The 27530-nt window shown below is 36.3% G+C and overlaps 1 protein-coding gene across 1 annotated transcript; it reads right to left on the bottom strand.

Annotated features, from left to right (window-relative positions):
• Positions 1-122: 122 nt before the first annotated feature.
• Positions 123-19751, bottom strand: LOC146138286 (von Willebrand factor-like). The gene is made up of 23 exons (XM_083394558.1): positions 19631-19751; positions 15612-15784; positions 15238-15386; positions 14685-14893; positions 14443-14570; positions 14165-14381; positions 13804-13923; positions 12639-12750; positions 11619-11874; positions 11120-11189; positions 10758-10880; positions 9762-9938; positions 8766-8987; positions 8114-8260; positions 7337-7427; positions 6302-6489; positions 4972-5098; positions 4381-4519; positions 3495-3599; positions 2354-2542; positions 1757-2002; positions 770-926; positions 123-292 (listed from the first exon to the last, which is right to left on the bottom strand). The coding sequence occupies exons 1-23, from the start codon at positions 19749-19751 to the stop codon at positions 123-125; spliced, it is 3636 nt and encodes a 1211-aa protein (XP_083250684.1).
• Between the last annotated feature and the right edge of the window lie 7779 nt (positions 19752-27530).

The following is a 27530-nucleotide window of genomic DNA, read 5'->3' as shown; positions in this document are numbered from 1 at the left end:
TGCCACTTTTGCCGGTTGGTGAATTATTTTTATTTTCTATTCTGCAAACCAAACGACAGTATTAGGAAACTTGAAGCCTTCCTTGAACGATGGAAGAGCGTTATGCTATTCACTACTGTTACTTACTCAAAGACGAATCCGAACTGGCATCTGGGATGGCATCCTTCGAGGCAGGGCAGGCCGCAGTTGTGTTGGTTGTTTCGGTCGCAGCAAGTGTCGGGACACGAAGTGCCGCAAACCTCGTAATGCCACTCACACGTGTCGTTCTTGTTGTAAAGCTCGCACATCGTCGCTACGGACATTCGAAATAAAAATCCGCTTAACACACCAGGTGAGATTAACTAGTTAGATATGCCTAATGGAGGAACAAAACTAAACCGATTTTGTTGGTACACCATACTGGAGATACAGTATGGAAGCGAACTGTAAAAGTTGATTAGCGCATAAACAGTTGCATAACCACGCGACGTGGCATATTTATTTCTGTGTTTATTGATTTTTTAAGGTTGCCATTCACAAAGCATGACGCTTGGTCTTGCTAAATTGGACTGTCATCAGTAAGGTATGAGGTCAGGCATTTCTTCAATAAAAAACTTGACATTTGTATTGGGATTGGGCACAGCGATAAGAAATGAATTTCTGCCAATTCGGAATCTGTGTTGCAAGCATCGTTTTGTCTGTTGCGTGATAAATATGTAGGATACAAGGCCGAAAGTAAATCGATAAAACGCGGTGTTCCGCTGCGCCAATATATGCACAGTACACTTACGACAAACTCCGGGTGTACGCCAGTCCACGAAGATGCCGACCTGACCGCAGGCATGCGCGTATGCCGCCACCGCATTGCAGAAGCACTCGCAGTCGCCTCCAGCATCGCACCCACACGAGTCCGACATGCAGTGGTCCATGTACTTCTTGTGGTCCACCTGGCAAACGAATTTAAAGCGCGTTTAGTGAAAGCGGGTGTTTTCTTAAAGAAAGAGAGACGTTACTTCGTCGTCAAAAATTTTCTCCTTCGACCTATTACTTCACTCATTTAGCGTAGAGTTCACCTATTACAGAGGTTCTTAAACTGGGGTCCATGAACCCCTTGGGGGTTTGTGAAGTAGCTTTAGGGCGTCCACGAAAGCCGAATTGAACTATTGGTGTTTTATTTAAAAATTAATCAATTTTTAAAGAAAAGAGTTTTATTAAAAATAAAACATTGTTTACTGAATATGGTTAAGACTTCTTTCACTTTCACATTTTCGTACATTTTCGTACCGGAAACAGTAGATTTCTGAAGTCTCCATTTGTATTGTGACATAAATTTATGACGTCAGCATCTCTAAAAATTGGTGCCAATACTGGTCCACACGAAGCCAAAAAATTATTTACGGGTCCGCGGTAAAAAGAGATTAAGAACCCCTGACCCATTGTATTATACTAACTCTAAGCCAAATCCTGTCTTGCAGCATATTATTATCTACCATTAACTTGTTCTTGGGTTAACATCTCCATTCTCACAGACATAATAAACTAAACGTTTTAGTAACATCATCGACTGTTTGCAACACAATTTTGTTAGTGGTCTTAAATGCATAAAATTTACGTTTAAGTGTCCCTTTTTTAGACGTTGGCCGCTTTTTATTGTTTGAAGTTTTCCATTGTTTTATTTACGGTTCGCCTATATTAATATAGTTTAAGGACACTTTGTGTACCGCTTGGCATCCGAAAGGAAGTATAGGGTTCCTGCAATTTGGTGTAACAAAATTACCTCTTCTCTGCATTCCTTGAAGGCGTCGCCCTCGATAATCTTGCACTCTCTGGTGGCCCAGGCCTTCCGGTTGGGGTGCTCGTCGCATTGGTCGATCGACTTGTTGAAGTTGCTTTGCGGACAGGACTCCATCAGGCGCCAGTTGTTGCCAAACTCGTTACTACCGCTTGCCACGTCCTGGCTCCGCATCAGGAAGTCGTTGTTCTCATCGCCGTCGTAATTTCCGCACAGGCCGCACACCTTGCCCTGCGAAGGAATGCAGGTTTCAACGGAAACACTTTAGTAAGACATTTGTAAGAGATGAAATGAATAAAGCAGTGGTACTCAAAGTGAGCTAAGGAATTTTCAATTTTAGGGAGGAAATTCGTTCCAGGGAGGAATTGTCTTATCGAAAGAATCGTGGGTCATGGGTATGTAGAAATTAAGTTATTTAAAAATGTGAAACAAATTTTCCGAGGTATAGTATCGTTTTAGAAACAAAAACTACAAGACTGTAAAGAAGTTTACTCCAGGTTGTTTCCGTAATACGCAATATCAATATCAACAAAACTGAAATAATAAACTTCGAGAACGCTGGATTCGCTTCAACAAAGTTACCTGGTGAAAGTTGGCCAGCTCCACGTAGATGCGAGTGCCCTCGTCCCAAAACACAGTCAGTCCGATCGCGGTTTCGATAACAACGAAAAAGCCGTGCTTTGAGATCTGGTAGAAAACGTCGACTCCGCTGGAACTGGCCAGAGAGGTTTCGTCGGGCGGGTGACCCCGATGTAGCACAATCTGGTTAACCTGGAAACAAAAGAAATTGACCCTTTCGCTGTGTTTTCCCGTTTAAGTATAAGACAATGCAAGAGTTACGTCGCGTTTAAATAAAATTCTAGTCCGACACACTCACCATACCGATTGCAGACAATTTAATTGTGGGCCAGTAAACATCCCAAAATAGGAAGGTATTAATAATACGACGCTGCCTTGTACAATATTTGTCTCCTTAAAAAATGGTTGTTTAAATCGTTTTTTAGGTCAGTGAGTTCTAACCAGGGGGGCGCCTCTCTAGAGAGAAACCAACCAATTCTTCCTGCATGCTCTACTGCAAAGGGCCCTCGGGGTCTACTGCAATATTTAGCTTTTTGTACAGTGCTTTTATTGCACCTATGCAACGCTTAGTGTCTGCCTTTGGATTATCTCAAACATGTGTTGCTAACACCGCAAAATTGGTTTATTATTTGGCGATTTGCACCTTTAAAGCTTCTAATTTTCTAAAGTTTGCCAGTGTTTGGGTCATGTTTATTTATATTTGATATATTTTACCACCGAATTAGACTGCTTTTAGTCACGACCATCTGGTACAGTTGATGGAGGTCTAAATGGTGAACAGCGGTTGGAAGCCAGTCCATGTCCTCCCCAAACTATATTATATGAACGTTAACAATATTTATACCGTTCCGCATAAATTCTCGTTCGGGGCGATAAAATACTGTAAAAAACACTGGTTTGGCGATGCAAGTTATTGGACTATTTTGTTTAAAGTATTTGATTTCTGTGGGACTGTGGGTATTTTAAATCATTTAAAAATATTAACACATAATGGTTAGAATTACAATCGTATTCATGTATAATGAACCACTTCGTTGCAACGTAGCGCCGATTAGTGTAAAATAAATGCAATTTTGAACTAATTATGGATTGAAGACAAAATGCGTTGATGTGTTATGTTTGCCTATAAATGTGTTGCCATTACCCCGAGTTGAACGGTGACTGTTCGGGAACAAACCACGCCGAGGGTCTCGCAAGGATTCGACTTTATGTATATTTTGAACGTCCCGGCGTTTACTCCGCATTCATCCTGAAAACAAATAACGACATAGAAAGAAGTTGTTAAGGTTTCAACCAATATCGGCATATATAATTTATTCCAGCTGTACAAAGGAGCTGAAACACGTTAGGTAATAAGAAATATCCCGCAGACAATAAAATGTCATCTAGTTCTGTTATAATTTAAGAAATGACTTTATGTTTTATCTGTTTTTATAAACAGTTTAAGATTAACTGTACAAAGGATTAGAGATCAACCGATATCACTTTTCTGGAACGATAGAGGTATTTTTTACATTTTTTGTCAACCGATACCCGATACCAACGCCAATTTTTTTATAGACATGGGAAATGTTCAAAACTTGAATTAATTGAAAAAAATCCAAATAACGTTTTAGTTTATATACCTTTATTAATTATTGGACTATTATTTTGCATATTAACTTGACGTGATGCTAAAACCCAATTTTTTTATCAAAAAATGGAGAAGTTGTTTTTTGTGCAGGAAAAATTATATCGTACTTTCGTACTAAAATATCGGCCTACATTTGCCGATACCGATATATCGGTAGAAGTCAAATATCGGCCGATATTTTCGGTTACCCGTTATATCGGTCTATCTCTACAAAGGATACAACTAAAATTTACCTTGACATTTCATTATTTGCATTTATTTGATATAAAAACAACAAACAAATAAATCTATAAACCCCATAAAGTAAAAACACGATTTTCAGTACAAAATGTTAAATGGGCCTTATCAAAGTTTGTATAAGTGCATTACAAAATGAATGTAAATTCTAACAACAAACCGTGGTTAAAATGTACTCGCAGTTGCCAGCGAAGTCGAACCACTTGTAATCGTACGATCTAAAATGGGATTCGCCAGACACGCTACACTGACCACCGCAAGACTTGTGCGTGCATTCCCACGACCCAGCTGAACAAGTGCTAACATACAGGAACACAGAAAAGATATGTCATTCGTGAAGTACTGCCTCAGATTAACATTACCGAAACGCGTATACAACACTATTACAGATTTTAAGAAAATCAACATTTCTGATAAATTCGTCGGCGCTGTTAGAACTTAATGAGGTTGTGAAAACGTTCTTATGTATTGGTAAGTGTTCGAAAGCTTAGGAAGTGTTTTAAATAAATTATTTCAATTTCATCTCGCATGTGTGATTGAGTGTTGTTTTGAGCCAACAAACATAACAACATAATTAATAATAAAATCAAAATTAATTAAAATTGTTTATCTCTGATATTTGTCTGGTAAGACAAAACGTTAAATCTACGCATAGTTAACATTCAAAAAGTAGCTTGTGTTTCTCAAAATTAAAAGTTAAATTTTTCCTTAAACTCGTAATAATTTTAGTCGATAAATATTACAAATATACCATTTGTTGCAGTCAACATCAATGCTATCCCCATTGTCGTGTTCCTTATTGTTGTGATAGCACGGGCAGGTCGACGGTTCCGCGCATTTGTCATTGTGCCATACATAACCGTGCGGGCAGCTGCAACCTGCAAAAACGGGAAAATGTACCTAAAATTATTATATGCCCCACGACTTAACTTCAATACAACCCTGATTCTACTGCATGTTTACGGTTTTACATTCTTCAAAAGTGATGCGATCTATACGGCTTATATGTTAACTCTATTTTGCAGTTAAAGGCAATATTGATAAACCATTAAATTATTTAACTATTATTAATATTGATTATTTAACTATTATTAATATTTGGCAATATTGATAAACCATTAAATTATTTTAATTATTTAAGACACATTCCTTTTGCATCACTTAAATTATGGAGAACTTAAATTGATTATTATTAAAACTGTTAGTACAAGCAACTTGATATTGAAGGGGATCTATAAGTACCACATAATTTAATGAAAGATACACAGAATGTGGCAAGCATTGGCGCCGTGGTTGTTTCTCGACTCGCACCCCTCTGAGCCTGCCTAGCCCAGTTGATAGAGCGACAGTCACAGTACGGTCGGGGGTCGTGGTTTCGAAACTCGCTGCAGGCTAGGTGTTTTTCTAGCTTGCCCTGCTTGTATCATTGATCGACAGATTCAGTTCTGTACTATTGATATGTATATAAATATATACGTCATTAAAGTCTAATTACAACAATGTATTCATTCTATTAAATTTTATCAGCCAATGAATTGAAAGATTATGTGTTTAACTCATAAGACTGCCTTATAAAAACCCAAGACGTCCTCACACCCTGGTTTAGGAACCACTATCCCGTAAATACCTTTAATTATGTCAGCACAACATCGATGGGTTGCGTTTTTTTATAGTACGTATAGAATCGTTGACGAGCTTCGGAAATAAAAATTGAAGTTACCTCAATATATTATTAACCAATCGGCTACAACATTAATTCTCAAATTGTGTGCTGCGAAAAAGCAATTTTGGAAAACGGCTTTTTCGTTTTACAATAGGCATAAGCATTAAGCATGCAAGCAAGTAATCGAGAATAAATAATATATATATATAATATTTTTATACTAATATTGTTATGTTATCTGCCTATTGTACTGTCGTGTATTAGGGGCGATTGTTAAGTTATGATATTATTGTAAGGAAATATGCCGGCGGATATTTTTTTTAAACAAACCAAATAAGTTTGAGAAATCACTAGTATTTAACAACAAAAATGTCGTCCAACATTACAAAGTTTGAATGGCACAGAGACGGGCTTTTACCTGATAAGCAGAGGGTGTCCGGGCAAGGCAGATCCTTGTTGGTGCAAGTCTTGGCGCATTCCATCCCGGAAGCCGATGTGATGTCAAACGAACCTTTGGCAGTGCAGTTGTGGTAGACTTGGCCGTCGGGACAGAGAGAAGGCGCTGTCTCTGTTCCCTCGCACTGGATGCGTCCACGAATGCACTGGCTGTTGAAAGCACGAAAGTTCAAGTATTGTGTATGTTATTGTTTTGTGGTGGCATATTCCTTAGCTCAGTGTTCTCAACAGGGGTGACGCGTAGTGGTTCTCAACAGGGGTGACGCGTAGTGGTTCACAACAGGGGTGACGCGTAGTGGTTCTCAACAGGGGTGACGCGTAGTGGTTCTCAACAGGGGTGACGCGTAGTGGTTCTCAACAGGGGTGACGCGTAGTGGTTCTCAACAGGGGTGACGCGTAGTGGTTCTCAACAGGGGTGACGCGTAGTGGTTCACAACAGGGGTGACCACCCCGCGGTGCCATTTCTAATCCTCGAGGGTGCAACATATTTGGGACTCTGATTTTGGTCTCTTAGATCTTTTTGTGTAAGATTAGAGTGTAATAAATCCAATTATAACTTCCTACGTTGTGTAGAGTTAATGTGCGTGTTTTCAGTGCCTTTTATTGTGACATTATAGTGAATTGTCTACGGAAAAATCTTCTCGGGGTGCTGTAATCTATTTATTTTTCCTGAGGGGTGCCACTAGCCATAAAAGGCTGAGAAACACTGCCCTTAGCTGGAAAATGTGTGAAAACACGATAATCGAACGTTCTAAATTGAAAGTATTTTGTTTCGTTTGATTTAACTCCTACAAGCAGATGTTGGTTTTTATCGGTTGGTCATTCGAACACATTCGTGTTCCATGTTCTATTATCACAATTTTTAAAGGACAGATTTATTGGAGCCTAATTCAGTATAACGTCGTTTCCGGTACCACATAACTGTGATGCCTAAGAGCGTGCACGAGTATAGGCTATTAAAGTATTACAGAAATCCTTTGCAAGGAAGGACACTCACCACAAAATGCCTGGTGTGTGAATGGTCTGGCCTGGTTCGTACCAAGTTCCGAGATGATAACATTGACAGTCGACGTCCTCCACGCAAACGCCTAAAGTAGTTTATGTGTCGTTCACTTACATTAATGATTTAGTTTGCATTTGTAGCGAATGAAAGAAACTATTTCAGTATAGCTTGATAGTATTCAAGATTTACTAACAATTAAAATACACTGTAAAGTAATGTATGATGTTCATGTCGACAATAAACATTTCTTTAAAATGCTTACTCTGTTTTTAGCTAACAAAATCGTGTCGTACAATATAACAGCGTTGCCACAGGATTTATCAAAAAAAAAAGTTAACACATTAAATTACTTTTTAAAGACAATTTATAACTTTTCAAAGAATTAAATTGAATTGCTCAACGTTTTTTAAAATAATAAAAAAAGAGTATAAATGACATGTTTACCACAAGAACAATTGGTAAAAAAAATGTTTTGCAACGGTATACCGTTTAAACTTGAAGCCAAAACTATAAATAAAATAAAATCAAAGACTGTTGAAATAACATAGGATTTTTCTAAAGAAATTTCAATACGCAATTCAATTCAATTCAAAGACATTTAAAGACCGACAAATGGTCAAAGACTTTGAGGCAACGCTGTATAAGGTAATAGTGACAGTTAAGGGGGAAATTTGAAATAAGCGGATTGAATATTGTATTCGAAGCGTAAAATTCAAGAATCGCAAATGTATTGAAATACACTTGACGCCTTAAATTCCGCGCTTATGCTACCTTGTTGATTGAGGTACATTCCATCAGGACAATTACATCCTTCCACGCAGTCCAATGTACACACTTCGGGAACAGAAAGAGATCGACAATCGTGGCCGCAGCCCGAACCACACGACTGATAGATTTGCCCTCCTTCGCAATTCAGCTCTAAAAGAGGGTTCCACAAATAGGTTAACTGTGTCTATGGACCCTTTTTACGTCCCATTTTAAACGTTAACGATTTGATTGTTGTTAAACGAAAATGTAAATTGATCGTTAGTTATTTATTTTTAAACTATAGTTTGGAATTGCATCCAAAAAAAATTTGATTATATTTTATCTCTATAAGAGAGTAGTTCGGTCGCAACTGACATTGATCAACGAATAATAGTATCATTTGAAAGGTAAACCACAGTTTCAAATTAATAATTAACAACATTATCGCTTTTGTTATGAAAAAAAGAATGGTAATTGTTGTAAAAGATAGAGCTCGCAGATGACCTGATGCGCTTTATAAAAAAATATTTGGTTCACAGGCTTAGAAGTGTAAAGTTGCTAACTAGTTCTCGGTGCAGTTATATAACACGCAAGAAGATTATTGACTGGACTACAGATTAAAAAAAAGCTCGTGTCCTGTACAGTATTCTGATAGCATAGCCTATATTCAGCGTACCGCAGAATCCTTCTTTCCTCCAGTTCAGTTTGACCCCTTGGAAGGCGCACTTCTGCACGTAGACGGCCAGTGCGTCGCACATGCACTCGCTGTTCATGTCCTTGGTGCACTCGCAGAACTCGTACATGCAGTTGTGGTAGTAGGGCTCCGGGTTCACGTCGTTGTGGCATTCGGAGAACTTGGTGCCGTAGATCTGGCCGCATGCCTCGCGCGCGTACGGCTCTGCATGCAAAAGTATAAGATGGCAAATGTCGAAAACAAAATACAAAACAATATCGTGAAGACGGAAAAGGCGGTTTCTTGCGTTTTAGGAAATGCTCACTACTTCAAAGGCGTGGGGGAATTCCCGAAGAAGCGAAGTTTTCAAAATTCGGCGCAAAAAACGTTAAAAATTCAATTCTTTGTGGATTTTGTTTCTTGCAAATGATTTGCATTTTTATTTTGATGAAGAAAAAACGCCGAAACAAATACTATTAAAAATACTATTGAAAATAATTCAAAATAAGCTAAATCGGATGTTTGGCTTAAGAGTTTTTGTTAATTATTATTGGAAATCCATATGTTAATAAAATTCAACCTTATTTGGAAATCGAAAGTGTTATAACTACTTTGTAACTTGTCCTTCTCAAAAAACAGAATCAAACCGGTTACCGTAACTTTCAAGACTGAAACAAGTTTATGGTAACCGGTTTGATACAACCATTGGACGTATATTAACTTTTTAACCCGTAGTGACGTAGTGTAGTGAGTTCTTAAACTAGGGTCGATCGACAACTTAGGGGTACTAGTTTTTGGGGCCAATGAAGGCCTAGTAAAAACCTTGATTCATAATTTTCAAAAAGATCTTTTTAAAAAATAGGTTTTATTAAAAAATGGTTTGGCGCCTTTTTTCTATGTAATTAGACATTTTTTTGTTGTACTAAAAAGGCAGGTTACTTTTCTACATGTTTTATGATGAAAATTTATCAGTATTTTGCAACTATACCGAGTTGATACCTTTATCGCTGTTTAATTCACACGGGTTCACGTTGATCGTAGTGACGTCATTACAATCGTTATTCAGCTTCCACGAGTTGCCGAAAGAAGCCGGGGTGCTTTCGAGAATGTTCTGAGCAGAGATGAAATCGTCGGCAGCGTTTCCGTTGTAGTTGCCAGCAAGACCGCGAAGCTTGCCTATGGTAAAAGAAGAAAAAAAATGGCCAATAAAAAATTATTTGCAAAAATTTCGTTAAAAGAGTTGCAATGTCCTTATAGATGACGTCATGAAATTTACGTCACCATACAAATAGACTTTACAAAACATTTCGGTCTAAAATCTGAAAGTGAAATGAGTCTTGATACATTACGGAAAGGCGCTTTGTTTTTAATTAAACTGTTTATTTTGAGAAGTTGATTACTTCTTAATTATACACTAATATTTCAATTAGGCTTTCATGGACCCCCTAAATCTAGTCCACGTAACTACAAGATATTACCAATAAAACTGCAAAAATTGTTGCGAACGACCTTTACCGCCTACACTAAACGGCGAAATATCTTCGCCGTTTTTTTTAATTATGTCCGAAAATATCGTTATCAAAAAAGCCGATTCCCGATGCCAAGTGTTAGCATCGGTATTCGTACGATTTTAGGGTGGTAGATCAGAATTTAGGGCGTGCAGATTCGATAGTAAAATTATATAGGAATCTCAGACATGATTAGTAACACTGCAACGATTTCTGCCTTGAAAATGAAAACATAATATAGGTTTACAACATAAGATAACTGAACTTCTTAACTTTAAATCAAATAATTTTGGCTTTAAAACCTTAAAAAGGGCTTTAAATGTTTCAATTCCAACCTATATTGTTTGTTGGAGAAAGCAACGACGTCATTTGTTATCGGATCGGAAAGCGAAACTATTCGTCCAAAATATCGAGTATCGGCAGCGGGATAAAACGCAACTATCAAAACTCCCTATTTGTAATTATGTTTACATAAAATGTACTTTACCTTGATATGACCGAGGCACAGTGACGTAAAGTGTATCGTGGCCATTCCACAGTACATCGATACCGGTATAGCCGTGATGGAGGTGAATGTAAAGCGACGACTCTTGGCAAATGTAAACGTCCCCTGAAAGAGAAGATCGTGGGAGAGTTATTACTAGTTTGACTTACGTTGGCCCAGTTACATTTAAAGTCACAATTTTGCAGGTGTGCAAGTCTTTGTGGGTTCAAGTGTACAAGAAACACTAAACGATACTTATTGTTTTATTTAAGAACACACTATGTGAGCAACGCAATGTTTCGGTAGACTTGGAAAGAATGATACACAGTAAAACGCCTTAGTCAGAAGCAAGTGAAAATAAGTACCTGATTGATAGGGAAGTTTGACGTCATATTTGTTGATATTGACTGTCGCACTTTCCCGAAATGTAATTTCCTGCAAAAACAAAAATGGCAACTAAGAAATTCCCATACAACAAAAACCTACGTATTTTTTAGTCTTAATATCACACTAAATTTTAATGCTTAACAAGTTTAATCAAATAGAATTTTCTTCCGTCATTTGGCGAATGTGTACTTAATAAAATTAAAAAAATTAATTTCACATATATTTAAATTTTTAAAAACAATTTTGATTTTATTTAAATATACTTGGCCTGTATTTTTCGTTGCGGGTGCAAGGTGAATAAAAAATTGAGAGAAAACGTATTTATCGGTTTCATGTAAATAATTGTAGCACCGCATGAAGCATATATACGAAAGCGGATTACACACAAACTTTACGACAACGAAAAAAATAAATTATTGTGGGGACGTAAACTGCCCAGGCTTTACCTCACAAGCAAACTCGCCGCGTAAGCAATACCTGCACTAGGCCGTTAATCGTCAGCAGAACAGTGAAGGACTTGATGCAAGTGACACCGGGGTCCGAACCGCACTCGGTGCCCTCCAGGTACATCACGAAGCTGTTGTCCACGTCGTCCTTGGCGAAGACGTACTTGCACGCGCCGTCGAACGTGTAAAAACGGTCGTCGAAGGTCTTGAAGTGGGCAAAGCCGAACACGTGCGCGGTACCCGGACACAGGGACGGGTCGCACTGCCACTGGCCTGAGCTACAGATGCTGCGGCAAGAGTTTGGGAGTCAGAGGGACGTCAGAGTGGTTGAAAGTGTGGGTATATAGCTGAGAATGATTGTGCTATAGGCACTCTCCTGTATCTTTTTAAACTACGATTGCTGTTATTGGTTTGGTGGCCTCTAAATTAACCCGTGTAAGTCATCTATCTTTATTTTGCTGTACATTTACACTTTAAACCAGCGCATTCAGTTTTGTTATGTTTTTTTTTAGCCTAAAATACGTCAATATTAAAAATGCATAATCGCTTTATCGTAATCCGAAGGACCCCTAAAGTATATGTAACATATTACTTATGCTAACATTTCGAAAAAAATATATACAGTATATGCTCGAACAGACCTCTTTAAATTGAAAAATTAAGCATTATATCGAAGAAATATACACGCACAGTCGCACATATATGTGTGTTAACCACTGTGATCTAGCCCTTTTAGGCTGCTTTTTATCCAACGATTACGGCTTACGTATCATTAGTACAGGATTATACTGTTTTTTGGATACCAAATGTTTAATTCGAGGATTAGTAGCAGGGAAATATTACTTCGCCCTAATGTTTAGTCATAATTCATCAGAGTTTGTTCATTTCTCGCGCCCCCTTGTGAACTTCACACGCCCCCCAGTTTAAGAACCACTGTTCTAGCCTGCCCTGTTTGCAACATTGATCGGATTTCGGTGAGTCTACGATGGCTTTTTGTTTTGGAGTATTATGTCGACGAATTCATAAAAAACACATGGTCATAATTCCATACCAGCTATTGCAGTTGTAGGTGCTGGTGACTTCGCCCGGGCGATATTCGTGATCCCTGTGAATGCATGGACAGTTCGACAGCACTGTGCAATCACCAGAATGTTCGTACGTTCCTGTAAAGACGAACAAATACTTAATTAAACTACTGCAACAAGCGCGATATGTTTTGCGTATACTTTGCCTAAATTTTGTCAAACGCACTGTGTTAAACCATTAAGCTTTAGCCAAAATAGATGTTGTAATATCCCAGAGTAAGTGTTGCTTAAGCCGTGTGTTCTAGTGGCCTTCAACGCAACAGACCCCATGACCATTAGAAAGTTAAAACTACTTTGGCCTTTGGGCGGCTGCCGCGCGTTTACTGTCTGGGATAAACTTACTGTAATTATATTTAGAAAATTTATTTATAGATATTATCTTTATATTAAGATCTTGCAGAATGTGCAAATCAAAAAATATTTTTATCAAAATAAGTGTTTTTGTATCAAAAAAAGTGTTTACAATATTAATATGTGATTAATCGGACAATAAGTAAACTGCTTGTTGTGTATCATATTTAGGTTTTCATCGTTTCTAAAGAAAAATAACTGTTTTGTTGATTTTATCCGGTGGACCACTTTTCATATTGTATTTTGCCATAGTTGCTTATTTAAGTAAACTACACTTAGGCCTAGGTCTACTATTTTTTTGTGTCCATTCTAAAATCAAAAACACAACATTATTTTACGCTAAAAGTCGTTGAGAGCCAGAGTTCTAAACAAGTCAGTTTTAAATGACTTAAGTCCCAATCAAGTTATTTGCAAATTAACTTGTACCAAGTCAAATCCTAGTCCAATTCATTATCAATGTAAGTCAAATCCAAGCATAGCATTATCACCAAAAATATATGTTAAAGTTTTAAACTTGGTAAACGTGTTATATTCTGGGTGATATTTCACATAAAGTATGTAACACAATAAAACACAACAAACAGCAAGTTAAAATTTATTATATATAATAATTGGCCAAATAACCCAATTTTCCTATAATGTATTCAATTTAAAAAGTAGTGTAATTTATTTGTCTAACCGATTCAATTCAAGGTCAAGTCATTTCTAAACAGTGAGTTAAGAAAAGTCTTTTAGTCATAAAACAATGTGAAAAGCTAAACTAAAAAATGAATTTCTCACCATATGGACACTGGCATCTATCAAAGCAGAGTTGATTTGGTACAAGGTGAGGCATTACACATGTTTGTGGAGATTCTTTTCCACATTCAAGCCAGTTGTGTTTTGCAGGACATCGTCTTACTAAAACACAACAATCAATTTGTCAATTCACAATAACAACCCATGACACTGCACCACAGTATATTGTCATACACTGAGCTAATGCGTGCACAAAACATATATATTTATTAATAATTTTTTTAAAACTATGAAATTATTAGTTTTTAAAAAATTGAATGCTAAGTTGTGAAGTAAAATACAGTCTTTCTTTTGTTACAATTAAAACACATTTTATTTTACTATATAGAGTTGTTGAACTTACAGCATTGGTTCTCTAATCTCCAGTCAGGGGGTGTCCCTCCAGCGAGAGCACAACTTCTTGAATATAGGGTGACAACCTGGCATTGGCAATCCCCATGTTTCATGTAATCACACCGACATAACTCAGTCTTGCACAGGTCGTAATATTTGCTTGGATTAAGCACAGAGTGGCATGATGAAAAATATGCCCACAAAATGTTACAGATCTTTTCTACATGCTAAAAAACATTTCATTAGAAAAAGAGAGACACCCCAAAATATACATTAAGCTATACTTACACTGTTTTTTCTACAATCGGTAAGATTCTCCTTTACCATATCAATGTCATGACAAATTTCATTTACATCCTTTTCAATCCAGGTTTTAGCAACGATATGTCCAGTTACATCTCCAGTGACAGTCGAACCTAAAAAACATGCCATTGCTGAATACGGTAAATCTAAACTAGAGATGAATTCTCTTCATGGGGCTACCAACAATGATGAGAACACTTTCTTAAATAACACTGTTTGTTAAATACCTTGTTTTGTCACTAGATCATCTGAACTTATTCCATTAAAGTTTCCACAAAGTCCTGCAGTTTTATTGTAGTAGTCAAAAGGATCAAGAATAACATGGACTGAACTCATAAACCTATCCAACCTTACAGTCAAGTCACCAAGGGTGAATACTGTAAATGGTTCAATTCTACTGAGCAATATTCCAAATCCATCAAAAGGCAATGATTGGCTAAACACAGTATTTTTATGTTAAAAATTGAGGACTGCTGTCTTTTGTAATAATGCTTTATATTAGGCTTAACATAATAGATAGAACCGAAAACTGAATAAGATTTACTATAGTTTGCATTTCCTACCGTCAGCCATTCATTCATTTTCTTTTAATATTAGTTGGAGTGGTATAATAAACAAGCTATATTAGTGTTTTACCTAGTTGCCTATGCACAAGTAATAACAGTTTCAAACAAAAAATCTGGCAAAGACCTGTAGCAATTAGTTAATGGATAACAAAATTGTTTTGTATTACAATGTATTACTACATAACTAAATTTGGAAAAATCTTAGTAAATTTACATTTCATTGTCAAGTCTGACCAGTTGATTTGTCATCACCACTTTTTTATTAGATGCTGCAATGTAAATCGTAACCGACTTTATACAACCCTCTGCAGGATATGAATACTTGTCATTTGCAGTGCAGTTAGGGTTTTTTCTTACCAAGACCTAAATATAAATGTAAAATTACCATAGACGTAATTAAACACAACATTATGTTTATCAAAGTTTCAAAAAACAGCATTAAAACAAGTAAAAGCTTTTGTATATTAAATTATAAATGCAAAAATTCGAAATTTAGATAATATTGAAGTTATAAATATCAAAAATAATATACAGGTTGCAAAGTAAACATCCATAAACGTTATTGACCCAGACTAATTGTACCGGTACCTTAAAATCTGGTAAACCAGCAGAGGACACAAACTCATATTGGCAGCTACCAGGAAAATCGTAGATATGTCCATCAAATGTTATTACAGTGCCGGCGCCAAACATTGAACACATCCGACCCTCGATGTTTGCATTAAGATCTATTACAGATTCCAAACTACGGCTGTATCCGGCTGGGAAGAAATTGTATGTTGTACAATACCGGTACAAAGAATTGTGTCTAAAAAGTATATATAACACTAGTTCCTACTATATAGACATCGGTGGCCATGATAATCTCCAGGACAATCACACTTGTTTGTTCCAACACATGAACCGCCATTTAGACATTCTTCTTCACAAAGATCTAATGTAGAGGGTAATAAAACAAAAAAAAAACAAGTACCGCTTTAAACGGAGTAACTTTATGATGTTTGCAGACAGTAACATATTAAAACAAAATGGCGCCAGATTTAAAAACAAAAGTTTTTTTTTCCGAAATTAAAATAGAATACTTAAATCTGCTAATTCAAAAAATGACAGATACGACTAAACGCGTTTTCAACGAGGTCGAGATAGCGCGTGCACTACTTTTTGTCGTGTCGAAATATGTTTTTTTATAGAAACCACGTTTTTTACGGGTTTTCGAAGGTTTTATGTTAGGAATGTTATTTTAAAAGGTTTAACAGATATTATTTTAAATTATTATGGAAATATAGGCCTAATCCTGGAACGGTTGAAAGGCCTTTTACAGTTTGTTCTAATTGTAATTATTAGGAATTTAAAATACCGTAATGCAATTTTAACTTTAAAAGTGCTAACCTACGGTAAAATATATTTTGACATTGGACAGAGTCGCTTTCAAGCACGACCGACAAGTCAACAGTCAGACATGTTTCGTCGCGTCGTGCAGGGCCGGATTAAGGTTTTCATGGGCCTGGGGCTGTATGGTAGTCAGAGGCCTATTGGTCTACTTCCATTTTGTTTATTGCTTCAACCACAATTCATAGGCATAGCCAAGGGGCGCAGGGGCCATGTCCCCCCAAAATTTATAAATATTTTATTCCTAATAATTTGTTTTGTAGCATTTATGAGCAGTACCACAACAGTCGATCACAGACATGTCACACCTTCAATTGTCATGCACTGTTACGTCATAAACGATGTAGTTATTATAACGTTTGCTATACATTAACGCAGTTTTACTTTTACTACTTTTAGTCAGTTTTTGCTCTTTGAATGGTTTGTGAGTATTGCGAACACTAAGTCAGCTGCTGCTCGAAACGGTTTGCTAGCATTGTTATTTGTGTTCGTTAAGGCAGTTAATACACTGGTAAAACCTAAGCAAAAAAGTTCAAACTTTTTGGCGCCCCGAAAAAAATTTTCGGCTGGCTACGCCACTACCACAATTACCATAAAATAACATTGCTTTATTCACTTAAATAACATTGCTTTATTCACTTATCAAACAGATCCAATTAACGTGTTTTTCCAGCAGTTTATAACGTCATCGCTGTATATTTCTCCAATATCTCGTTTTTTATACAAAAGTAGAGCTGAGGAATGCAACCTACTTAGACTAACGCATTTAATTCTTTACTCTTTTAAGGACTGAAAATAAGCGTTTGCCTGAACAGTTAGTAATCACCAGACACAGATACATTCTTAAAACAACAGATAGCTCGGTTTCATTAAAAAAGCTAAAGTTTTTAGCTTCTTTGCTACTTTTGACGTTAAAATGGTGGTATTTTAGCGCTGCAAAATATTTTAGCGCTGCAAAAAATCTCTTCAGGCATTGGTTTTCCAGTTCATCTGGGTAATACTAAAGCAAGGTTTCAACGCTTTCTGTAATGGTTTAGACGTGGTATCTAAAATCAGTCCAACTTTAATACTACATCACATTCTTACATGTTTTTTGTAATTTCTTTAAACGTATAGGCTACCAATGATTGCTATACCTTTTGCTGACACAGCACCGCAATTATTATTCGAAACATTCACCAAATTTAGATATTGTGACAATCTGGTTGAACAAATGTACTGTCTTTAAACAAGTTAATGTAGCTCGTTGTGATTTGTTTTAGCATATAGTCTTCTCATAGTAGTTTCATTTTGTGAAGTAACAAAAACGCACTGACGTCAAAAGCTAGTCGTCTTATAAAAGCCTCAAAATAAATATGATGGATATTTCTTTAAACCAGGGGTCGGCAACCTAGGGCCCGCGGGTCGGATCTTGCCCGACCATAAAAAATCATCCGGTCCGCGACCTGTTTTTACAAGCTGGACACAAGGTCATCCCCATTTGCTAAACTATGTTTAAAATACTTAAAAGCCACACGAACTAACTATGTTTAAAATACTTAAAAGCCCCACGTTTTATAAAATTGTTTATTACGGCCCGCCGAGAACTTACTGAGTTTGCTGTCTGGCACCAGTGGCGATATCACTAGATTTTAGCTTAACAGTTATTTTACAAAGATAACGTCGGTTGGTCCTATTAAATTGTTAGTAATGGGCCTATTTTTTGTGGTGGCCTGGGGCTGCAGCCCCCTCAGCCCCCGACTTAATCCGCCCCTGGCGTCGTGTCGTAAGTCCGGTGGGAATCCAGCCTTAGTGTTTTTTCGCACTTATTTAGACTGCATTTTAAGAGCAGATATCAAAACATTTTTTATAAAAAAGTAATCTAGGCCTACGTAAGAATGACAAAAGTACCTTCGAGAACCGCAGTTCTCTTCTGACGGATTTTTTTTTAGGATCCCCGTATAACTGAATTAAGTCCACTAATTACCTAACCAGCGGCCATTATGTTGGGATATAATTAGGCATATGTGTTCCATTTATTGCCTGTAGGACGCTTCCAAAATATTAAACATTTTACAAAAAATATAACAAGCCTAAGTGCTTTTAAGATGAATAAAGGCCTATATGTTAAAAAATGTTCAAAGTTGTTTGCGCTTTTAGGAATTAACAGACTCCCTTTTTTGTAAATACCTCGAAAAATCGCAAATAGACGTCTATGGAATTTGAAGGCAAAAGTCGATCACACCATGCAATTACTTCCCTGTGGACTTAAATCGCAATGCGTATTTTCTGACATATTTTAGACCAGCGACTTCGGTGCTGGTAGCTTAGCGTGATTCAATCATTGGCGTAATTTATTTTAGTTATTTATAATTAGGAGTTGTCTGTATGTTAATATTGCAAAATGGTACCTATTGTTTTAATTGTGCGTCAAGTTTTGCCAGGTCTTGTTGTTTCGTTCGATACATGGCGGTGACATCTTAGATATTTAACGTTTTTGTTAACTAAAACTCGTTAGCTAAAGCCTTCGATATGTGGCGAACTCTTGAATGAAGACAAGTTAGATACGTGTGATAAAAATCGACACTTCACATGCCTACAATAACGTTGCCATAAGTTTGACCTGTTTGGACTCTTGAATACAGATAGCTTTCTAATACAAGTAGACACTGACCACAATAAAGCGCTAATTGTAAACGTTGTCGTGTAAGCGCAAAGTATTTTTCAAGGTTGCAAAATGTTGCTGTATTGGTCACCGTCTACATCTATCAATTTTTTTACAAACATTTAGGCCTGCATGATTTTTTTCGGACAACGTTTAACAATTTCGGAAATTATTTAAAAAATAGAAATATTTGCCAAGTAGTGAAATAATTGTATTTAAGGTCTTCAAAAAAAGAATTTTCGTAATTGTTTGCAGCCATAACTATAACGACATATTTGCTGGCTCATAATGGCTTCCCTGCTGTACCTATTGTACGTTTTTTTCAAATTTTTTTTTTTTTTACCTGAAGCGGTATTAACGTTTCTAAATCACTGAACGGTGACATAACACTCAACCAGTTGAGAAAAGTATAATGAAGATCAATGCTTAAATAGAGACACTCATTCCATTATTGGCTGTTGCGATCATTTTAAAGCGGTAAATACAGCAGTAAATATAAAAGCATACAACTTAAGTGCCGTGCCCTTCGAAATTCAGTCTTTTAAAAATAGTGAAAAAAAACGTCGACACGTACCCAGGTTAGCGATGTATTCGCAGCCGGACACTCCAGTCGCGTCCACACAGCTCGACGTGTCTGGATCGAAGGCCTTCTTCGCTTTGCAATTGGTGGTGAAGATTTCTCCCAGGTAGCACATATGGAAATGCTCGCACACTCCCGGCTCGGAAAAGGTATAGAAGGGCTTCGGTGAACCGTCGGCATTCTTACAGACCGCGTTGGTCACTGCAGTAACATGGTCAAATCAGAAAAAGTTTCTTTTCGGATAAAACGTGAGCAAAGCGTTTTATGTTTTAATTCTTATTGATCGACTTGGATGACCACAAACTGCAAAAATTGGATAAATGGGTTTAAGAAATTGACTTACAAGTAGATCCATGCACCCCGTCGTGGTCTGCGTCATTAACTTCTCGTTTCACTGAAACAATGAAATTGTTTTATTAAAACTGACAAATGGCAAGAAGCAAGATAGACCCATCAAATGTAAATAGTCCAATTTTATACAAGTATTTATGTTTACAAGACAGTAATTTATTGCTATTTTAATGTTCACAACAGGCAAATCTTTCGAAAAACTTCGACATGAGAGCGATTCCATTCAAAAAAACGGATTTCGTTTTTATTATTAACAAGTAAAACTCATAGTTAAAAACATGAGTAAAAACAGGATCAGACGTTTTTTTTTTAAAAGGAAAATATATTTCGCCAAGTGGCATCATCAATTCTTTATTCAACGTCAGCGGAGCAGTGATCGACTGGCTAAAACCTGCCGCCGATGGTTTTGGATTCTATAAAGATACACCCTCTATTGTTTTATTATTAACCGTACGCTAGCTACTACTATTTGCTACAATATATATTACTGTTAAAATAACATAATTCGTTTTCAGTGAAATCACAATATTAGGTAATATAAACCATAACTGAAATATCACATTTTGCGAGGTATTACCTATGCTGGCGACGTGTTCTATTATGTCTGGATGGTCACTGCAAAACAGGTGGATTATAGTGTAATAAGGTTTTAATAACGCAATATTTTTTAACAAATTCAATACTTACATTTTCTCGTTTGCCGCAGCACTCCATATTTCTGTAATAAAGGGCATATAATTAAACGAAATAAAGTTCGGATTTGGTATGAATAATTGGGATTTAAGTATGGCAAACAGGTTACTTACGTATAATTGTAATGATGAGAACACTTGTCAGACAAATGTTCCTCATTACGCACCTGGTAACATAAAAACATAGGTATTTCAGCCTTTAGTACGTCGATTTTGTTATACAACATAATTCAACAGGTTTTATATTACGCTTTAAGTTAATCAAATTACTTCGCCTGTGTACTTTTTTATTATTTCTATACACTTTGCGATAGTTTTGTTGCATAAATAAAGTAAGTAAGTCGCATTAGTTAAACCATTTTTGATGTCCATCCCTTTTTTACTGTTACCCGAAATATAGGCTAACTTTATTGTACTGTAATATCTATGCTATACTGTTCTTATCCTATTTACGTACCAAATACAGGATTTCTAACGTTTTTAGCCTTGCAACTACTTCATAGAATTGACAGGCACCAACGTGAGTTATTCTAGAATTATGGCTACGCTATGGTCCGATTGCCAAATTTCGAAACTTCGGCTTTCGTCATCGGTGATTTGTAGGTGGAAGGATGGAAATGAATTGCTGCGACATTAATCATGACCTGATTTTAATTCGTAATGCTTTTATACCGATGGTTGGTAATGACATACCTTATTACCTTCCCGGTAAAGCGTTTATGTCCTACTTTTTTACCAATGTGCTGATATTCGAGATTTACCCGCTTTTATAATCGAGTCGTCATCGAGTAATTATTTACCTTGTCCGTCGGATAATATAAAAATAATCCATGGTTAGAAATAAAATACCTTCCCGGAAAATCGTTTATGTCCTAACATTTCAGTAGACTGACTGCGTTTTTACAACATATCAATCTAAAGAAAATAGGGATGTTTTTTTGCTAGGTTCGTTGTTTTTATATCTATGCTATTTCATAATTGTTGAAGTTGTAAAAAAATCATTTTTAACTGATATATGGGTAACTTACGAGGCTTATGTATACAAGCAAGTTTTTTATATTATCTTGTACCTATAGGCACTATAGGCAGCCAGTATACTATCTTTATATGGTGATGTGGGGTGCTTAAGATGGGACAGGCCTTTCTCAATTGAGGAACTATTTGTTGCAACCTACATTTTGGGTTATTGTGACAAAAAATGGACTAGCCATGCATTACCTCTTTTTAAAAAGAACATTTTGTTATAGTTCAAAGGTTTTCAACTAACAAATTTTAATATAGTTAGTTTTAAATTTTTGATGTATGACGTAAAACATTTTATGCGGTTTCCCTGTGCTTAAAATACGTTAAGAAATGCACCTGGTTAAAATGTATCACCGTATCAACATGTTTGTAAGAAATATTGTAAATGCAGGAAAACTTCACTTAACAAAACCAAACGTACTCGAATTAAAACAAAATTATTGTTTGAAAGTCCACTAAAAAAACAAACGAGCAAACAGGTAAGATTTGGCCTAGGTCGTGTGTGTTAAGAGCTATCAACACAGGCAGAATATTTGTATAATGTATGCAATGTAAAAATATAGACACAACACAACTAAAGTTCCAAGACAGTCACTCTTTGCCACGCACTTGTCCTGTTAATTTAAAAATATTAATTTTCGCTTACCACAGCAAATTCGTTGTAAGATTCTGTGAAATTGTAAACAGGCTAGTTTTAAACTTATGTAAGTGTAGCAGGTGGTTAAAGTTGTTTTTAATGCTTATGGTAAAAGTTGATCAATTTAAAACAGTGGATTATTCCTGTCCCATCTTGCGAATCACACTGTCCCACCATATTAAACTCTGGTTTCCAAAGACGGGACCAAACAACGTTTTTTCTAAGATGATTTGATAAAAAAGTTGAAAAGCTAGAGGCAAAGTTATGTGTTTTTTAAGCGTTAAGGGGAGAGGTATCAAGTAGGCATGATATTATTCAAAATTATTGTTATAACTAAGAATTACAATCATTGGAAAAAACATGTCCCATCACGGGCAACCTTCCCCTACCTTATCCCCCCATGAAGTAAAATAACGGGTTAAAACATAAATTTAGAAAATATCATTTAGGGCTTTTTAGTTATAACTCTCCAACTTGGGGTAAAGCACAAATTTCAAAGACGGGATTACCAAAAAAACCTAATTTGTGCTTTTAATATTTTTTGGTCGCAAAAATGTGCGACTTATACTAGTGTTGAATTTATAAATTGGACTTCTGCCAAAGGACCGAAATAAAAACAACAACGTCGGCATAGTTCGCAATAACAACAAAATAGGATTAAATACTTAATAGTCGTGGTACCGTCTAAAGTGGAGTAAGTAATAAACATGTCGGAATAAGGTCTAACTCGCCGGTATCAGGCTGCTACAACACTTTACCTAAGCCCAAACTTAACCACTAGGTACATTACTAACTCCCCTAATAATTTCAACCCAAAACCATTTTCTAACCCATTACCCACTAATAATCCCCAGCATGGCTAAAAAATCCGGTGCCAAAACAGCGGCACCCTTACTGCAGCTTAAACTAGGGTCCCAAATGTCGACAGCAAAACCGCCGATGCCAGGCTCATGGCCCCCGATCGTCCAATACCATTTTCCGAAAATTCCGGGCGTTATTCAGACGATAAGTATTCTGTCGTGGATATTACTGCGTATTGGGCTTTGTAATGCCGTTGGTTTCAATACTATGGTTTTATGATTTTTTCTGCTTAAGGTATTGTCGCTGCGTAGGTCTTATTGTGTGTTTTTCCCTTTAATTACTGTTTCGTCGGTATTATCCTCCGCCCTGGAGACCAGCGTTGTGGAGTTCAAGTTGTTTTGTTCGGCTTAAGCGGGACTCGACTTATTTCTGTCGACCGGGTTGGCACTCAAAATATAATTAAGAAAAGGAGTGTAGCTGATTTAATCGAGTCTGGTAGAAACTTCCAAAAACTGGTATCTTATCAACCTGGTGGCTATTCAGTCTGCCATCATCAAGACCGAATAAGTACAGTTGCATTTATTATTGCACAGCACTACAATCACCATAATTTGGCGTGTTGTCAAAAGCAAATCAATTCAACTGATAGCAGAAAAGGCAACCGATTATTATCAAGATAAACACGAGAAAATAAAGTAGGAATGTTTATCGACAATTATATTTCAATTGATAAAGTCGTTAGGAAATTTGCAAACAAGTGACAAGGTGATGAGCGGTAACATGGAATTATTATGTGACTGAAATCGCTCGAATATTTGGCAAGGGTCGTTTGGCGGAACCCGTGTTGGCCCGAAGTACTACAGACCGCGATACAACTTGTGGCACAAAAAGAAAAGGATAAATGCGATTATACCAATAAGACAAGTAAAAATTGGCAATTTCGGGGTCTGTCAGGTTCAGTCGGTGGGTCGTCAAAATATCTATGCGGGGCATTTCCACTCGTGACAGCTGCACTTGACCGCATGACGGTAGGTGTGCTCGTAGCTGGAGCCGTCCCGGCAATCCAAAGATAACTTCCTTGGTTCCCATTCAGCCATGCGGCAGCAACTGCATGCCGTTTCTGAGCTGTTAGAAGACCTGGAAAAGGACCAAAAGGGTATAGTTTAGACATGTCTTATATTAAGGTAAAAATCCGCCGAATTAAACTCGAATTGTAAATGCACTGCAGGATACAGTGTAATTGCTTGAACTTGCGTCAAAATAGCTTTTAGGCTATGAATATTTAAAAAGGTGTTATGTCACCGTTCAGTGATTTAGAAACGTTAATACCGCTTCAGGTAAAATGAAATAAACGTACAATAGGTACAGCAGGGAAGCCATTATGAGCCAGCAAATATGTCGTTATAGCTATGGTTGCAAACAATTACGAAAATTCTTTTTTTGAAGAACTTAAATACAATTATTTCACTACTTGGCAAACATTTCTATTTTTTAAATAATTTCCGAAATTGTTAAACGTTGTCCGAAAAAAATCATGCAGGCCTAAATGTTTGTAAAAGCCTAAAATGCTAAACGTTTGGAATATTATACGCCCATATTTATAATAAAAAAATATTTGTAAATATCTAATGTAATAATTATTTTCGAAGAACAACGACGCATGATTAAGTGGCAAGGCGCAGGGCGTTGTGGATAAAGCCAATAAAACAAATATAATAAAGAAACTTTTTTCAGCAACCCACGGTCTATTTAAAACAGGGTCTCTTAAACTTTTTAATTCGGACCCCGTAAAAATATTATTGGTTCGCGCGGATCAGGGTCGTTCGTAACTTTTAGCGATAACGTCAGACATTAAGAAACTTGTATTTTTAGTTCGAAAAAGGAAAGTTATAATGCATTTATGAAAAAGGCGCCAACACTTTTTCAGTTAAACCCTATTATTTTAACAAAAAAGCATTCCATTTTTTAAATTAATATTCAGATTTCAATAAGGCCTTCATGTACCCCCAAGGGATCAACGGACCCAGTTTAATAACCCCTGGTGTTAACAAACAGTTCTAATTTATATATAGGTTTAGGTTTTGTTTAATTTTTTTTATTTGTTTGTTTTTTTCTGCAAGAAAAACTATGTAATGCTGGCCCATTTCATGTTTTGGACTATTAAAAAAAGGTTTGGTATGTGAATAACTGAATGCATACAACATATATATAATACAGATTGCAGTAGCAGGCAATATTGTGTTTTGTTGGATTCAAGACGCCGAAAGTGTAGCGAATATATACCTTTATACTCATGCAGTCATGCGTACTGCATAGTTTTTGTTAAGTTATAGATTTCTATTTTTTGTTAAGTTATAGATTAGAAGTAACACTGATCTTTGTAAATAGCCGTATTTGTCTAATTCTAAGTAGGGTAATCAGATGGCCCTATATAAAAACAATCTTGACTTGAAAAGTCTTCGCACAACCGACAACCGTGCTCCATCAGGTCAAATTAGAAATGAAAGCTATTGAAATGCACGAAGTCGACGCACAAGCGCGAGTAAACGGCCACAAGAAATAATTTTGTTAAGTACGGTTGTGCGAAATCAAGCACGGTTGTGCGAAAAATTGTCAAGGTTTTATTACAATTTGTCGTTGTATAATTCCGCCACGTGATTACCCTAAGTTACAATGACGCATTTACGATGACTATCTTGTTTATTTAGCTTCGTCGGAAGAGTGAAGCATTCATATACATTTTCAAATTAGGTAAAACTTTTTATATAAATATGCTAGATTAAAGCCACGGACGCCCTTACATGTAATGGGAGGTGGTCGTCTTGCAATCGCCAGCGCAATGCGGGATGTTAACTTTTGTGCTGCTGTAGCAGGGGACGTTTGTGTCCGGATGATTAACCGTGATCATCTCTGGTCTTTCTTCGGCGATGCACGTCGAACCTGAGAGAATCAACACAGTGGAAAAATACTCGCTTAACCCATTTCAAAACGTCGATATCGTAGTCCAATTTTTATTTTTTTTTTTTTTTTTTTTTTTTATTATTTTTATTTACTTCTTTCGACCATTGTAGACAGGAGTACGAAAAAAATTCATAAAAGTTTAAAGGGTACAAGGGCTAAAAAGGCGAAAACTAATGGAAAATATTAATTACTACAGACAGATTTATTTGGAGCAAAAACAAAATATTTTCTATAGAGCATATCATTGCGTATCACAGGCTTGAATTAACTTAAGGTAGAAAATGATTGTAAACATTTTGTAGAATAATGGTTGGAGGTTGTAGTACGACGTAAGAAGAATATCAAAGCCCATACAGAAGTAGGTATCATTTTTGATTGTAAAAATATTTTTAAAGTTAACTTTATTAGCAAAAGCGCAAGTGCAACAAATTCGCCAAGCCAACATACATTTGTCGCAGCATCCTTCTGTTTTTTCGTCAGGCACGACCGATCCGCCATTCTGCAACGAAATTTTTTATTTTGAAATACGGCTTTTTCAAATAAATAAAAAGCCAACGGATAAATTAAAATTGATTGGTTGGTTTAAAATACTAAAACTATTAGCAATATTCTACAATTGTAAAGAACTCAATTAATAGTTTTAACGTTTATTTTCTAATATAGGTGATTTTATTTGTCAATCTCCTTTATGTTGCAATGTGATATAATTACCATCATCAAATAAAAGGAATTCGGAAATATTAAAATTAATTGGTTGGTTTAAAAAACAAAAGCTAATACCAATATTCTTTAAAGAGCTCAATTCAAAGTTTTAAAGTTAATTTTTCAACATAGTTGATTTTATTTGTCAATCTCCTTGATGTAGCAATATAATATAATTACTATCATAAAATAAAAAGGAAATCAGACAAATTAAAATTGATTGGTTGGTTTAAAATACTCTAAAACCAATATTATTTTAAAGCTAATACCAATTTTATTTAAAGAGCTCAATCCCAAGTTTTAAAGTTTTTTTTTTAAAGGTTTTTTTAACATAGGCGATTTTAATTGTCAATCTCCTCGATGTAGCCATATTATATAATTATAATCTTCAACAATGCAGTATTCTAACGAAGCAAATACAAGGCGTACCTTTTCGCAGTCACTCTTGTCCACTTTAGGGCAGACGTACTTGGGTGCGGTGCTGGCCCACGGGCAGCTGTCTTCTGTTTTCGTGCACGTTTTTATCGAGCAGTGATCAGACGATGTTGTCCAGTTCTTTCCCACCTTGACAATTAAACACGGGGGTAATAGACACCTTTTAAGTTTCAAGACGGGAAAAACTTTTGTATAACTTTAAATTGATAAAAAAAATATTGTTGCACTGAATATGTGATATTGGACATCACCTTAACCCTTGCAAGATAAATGTCGACCTTAACTTCTGATC

This window comes from Ascidiella aspersa, chromosome 7 (assembly GCF_963924565.1).
Source record: "Ascidiella aspersa chromosome 7, kaAscAspe10.2, whole genome shotgun sequence".
Taxonomy (NCBI): Eukaryota; Metazoa; Chordata; class Ascidiacea; order Phlebobranchia; family Ascidiidae; genus Ascidiella; species Ascidiella aspersa.
This window is presented reverse-complemented; position numbering and strand designations above follow the sequence as displayed.

What these genes read in the sequence shown, in the direction of transcription:
- LOC146138286 (XM_083394558.1), bottom strand. Translation starts at nt 19,751, where the DNA reads ATGTGCTACCTGGGAGAAATCTTCACCACCAATTGCAAAGCGAAGAAG. An exon ending in TAGATGCCAGTGTCCATATG is followed by an intron (nt 12,751 to 13,803) that starts GTGAGAAATTCA and finishes TCGTCTTTACAG; the next exon opens with GAACGTACGAACATTCTGGT. An exon ending in GCGAGTACATTTTAACCACG is followed by an intron (nt 3,600 to 4,380) that starts GTTTGTTGTTAG and finishes ATTTGTTTTCAG; the next exon opens with GATGAATGCGGAGTAAACGC.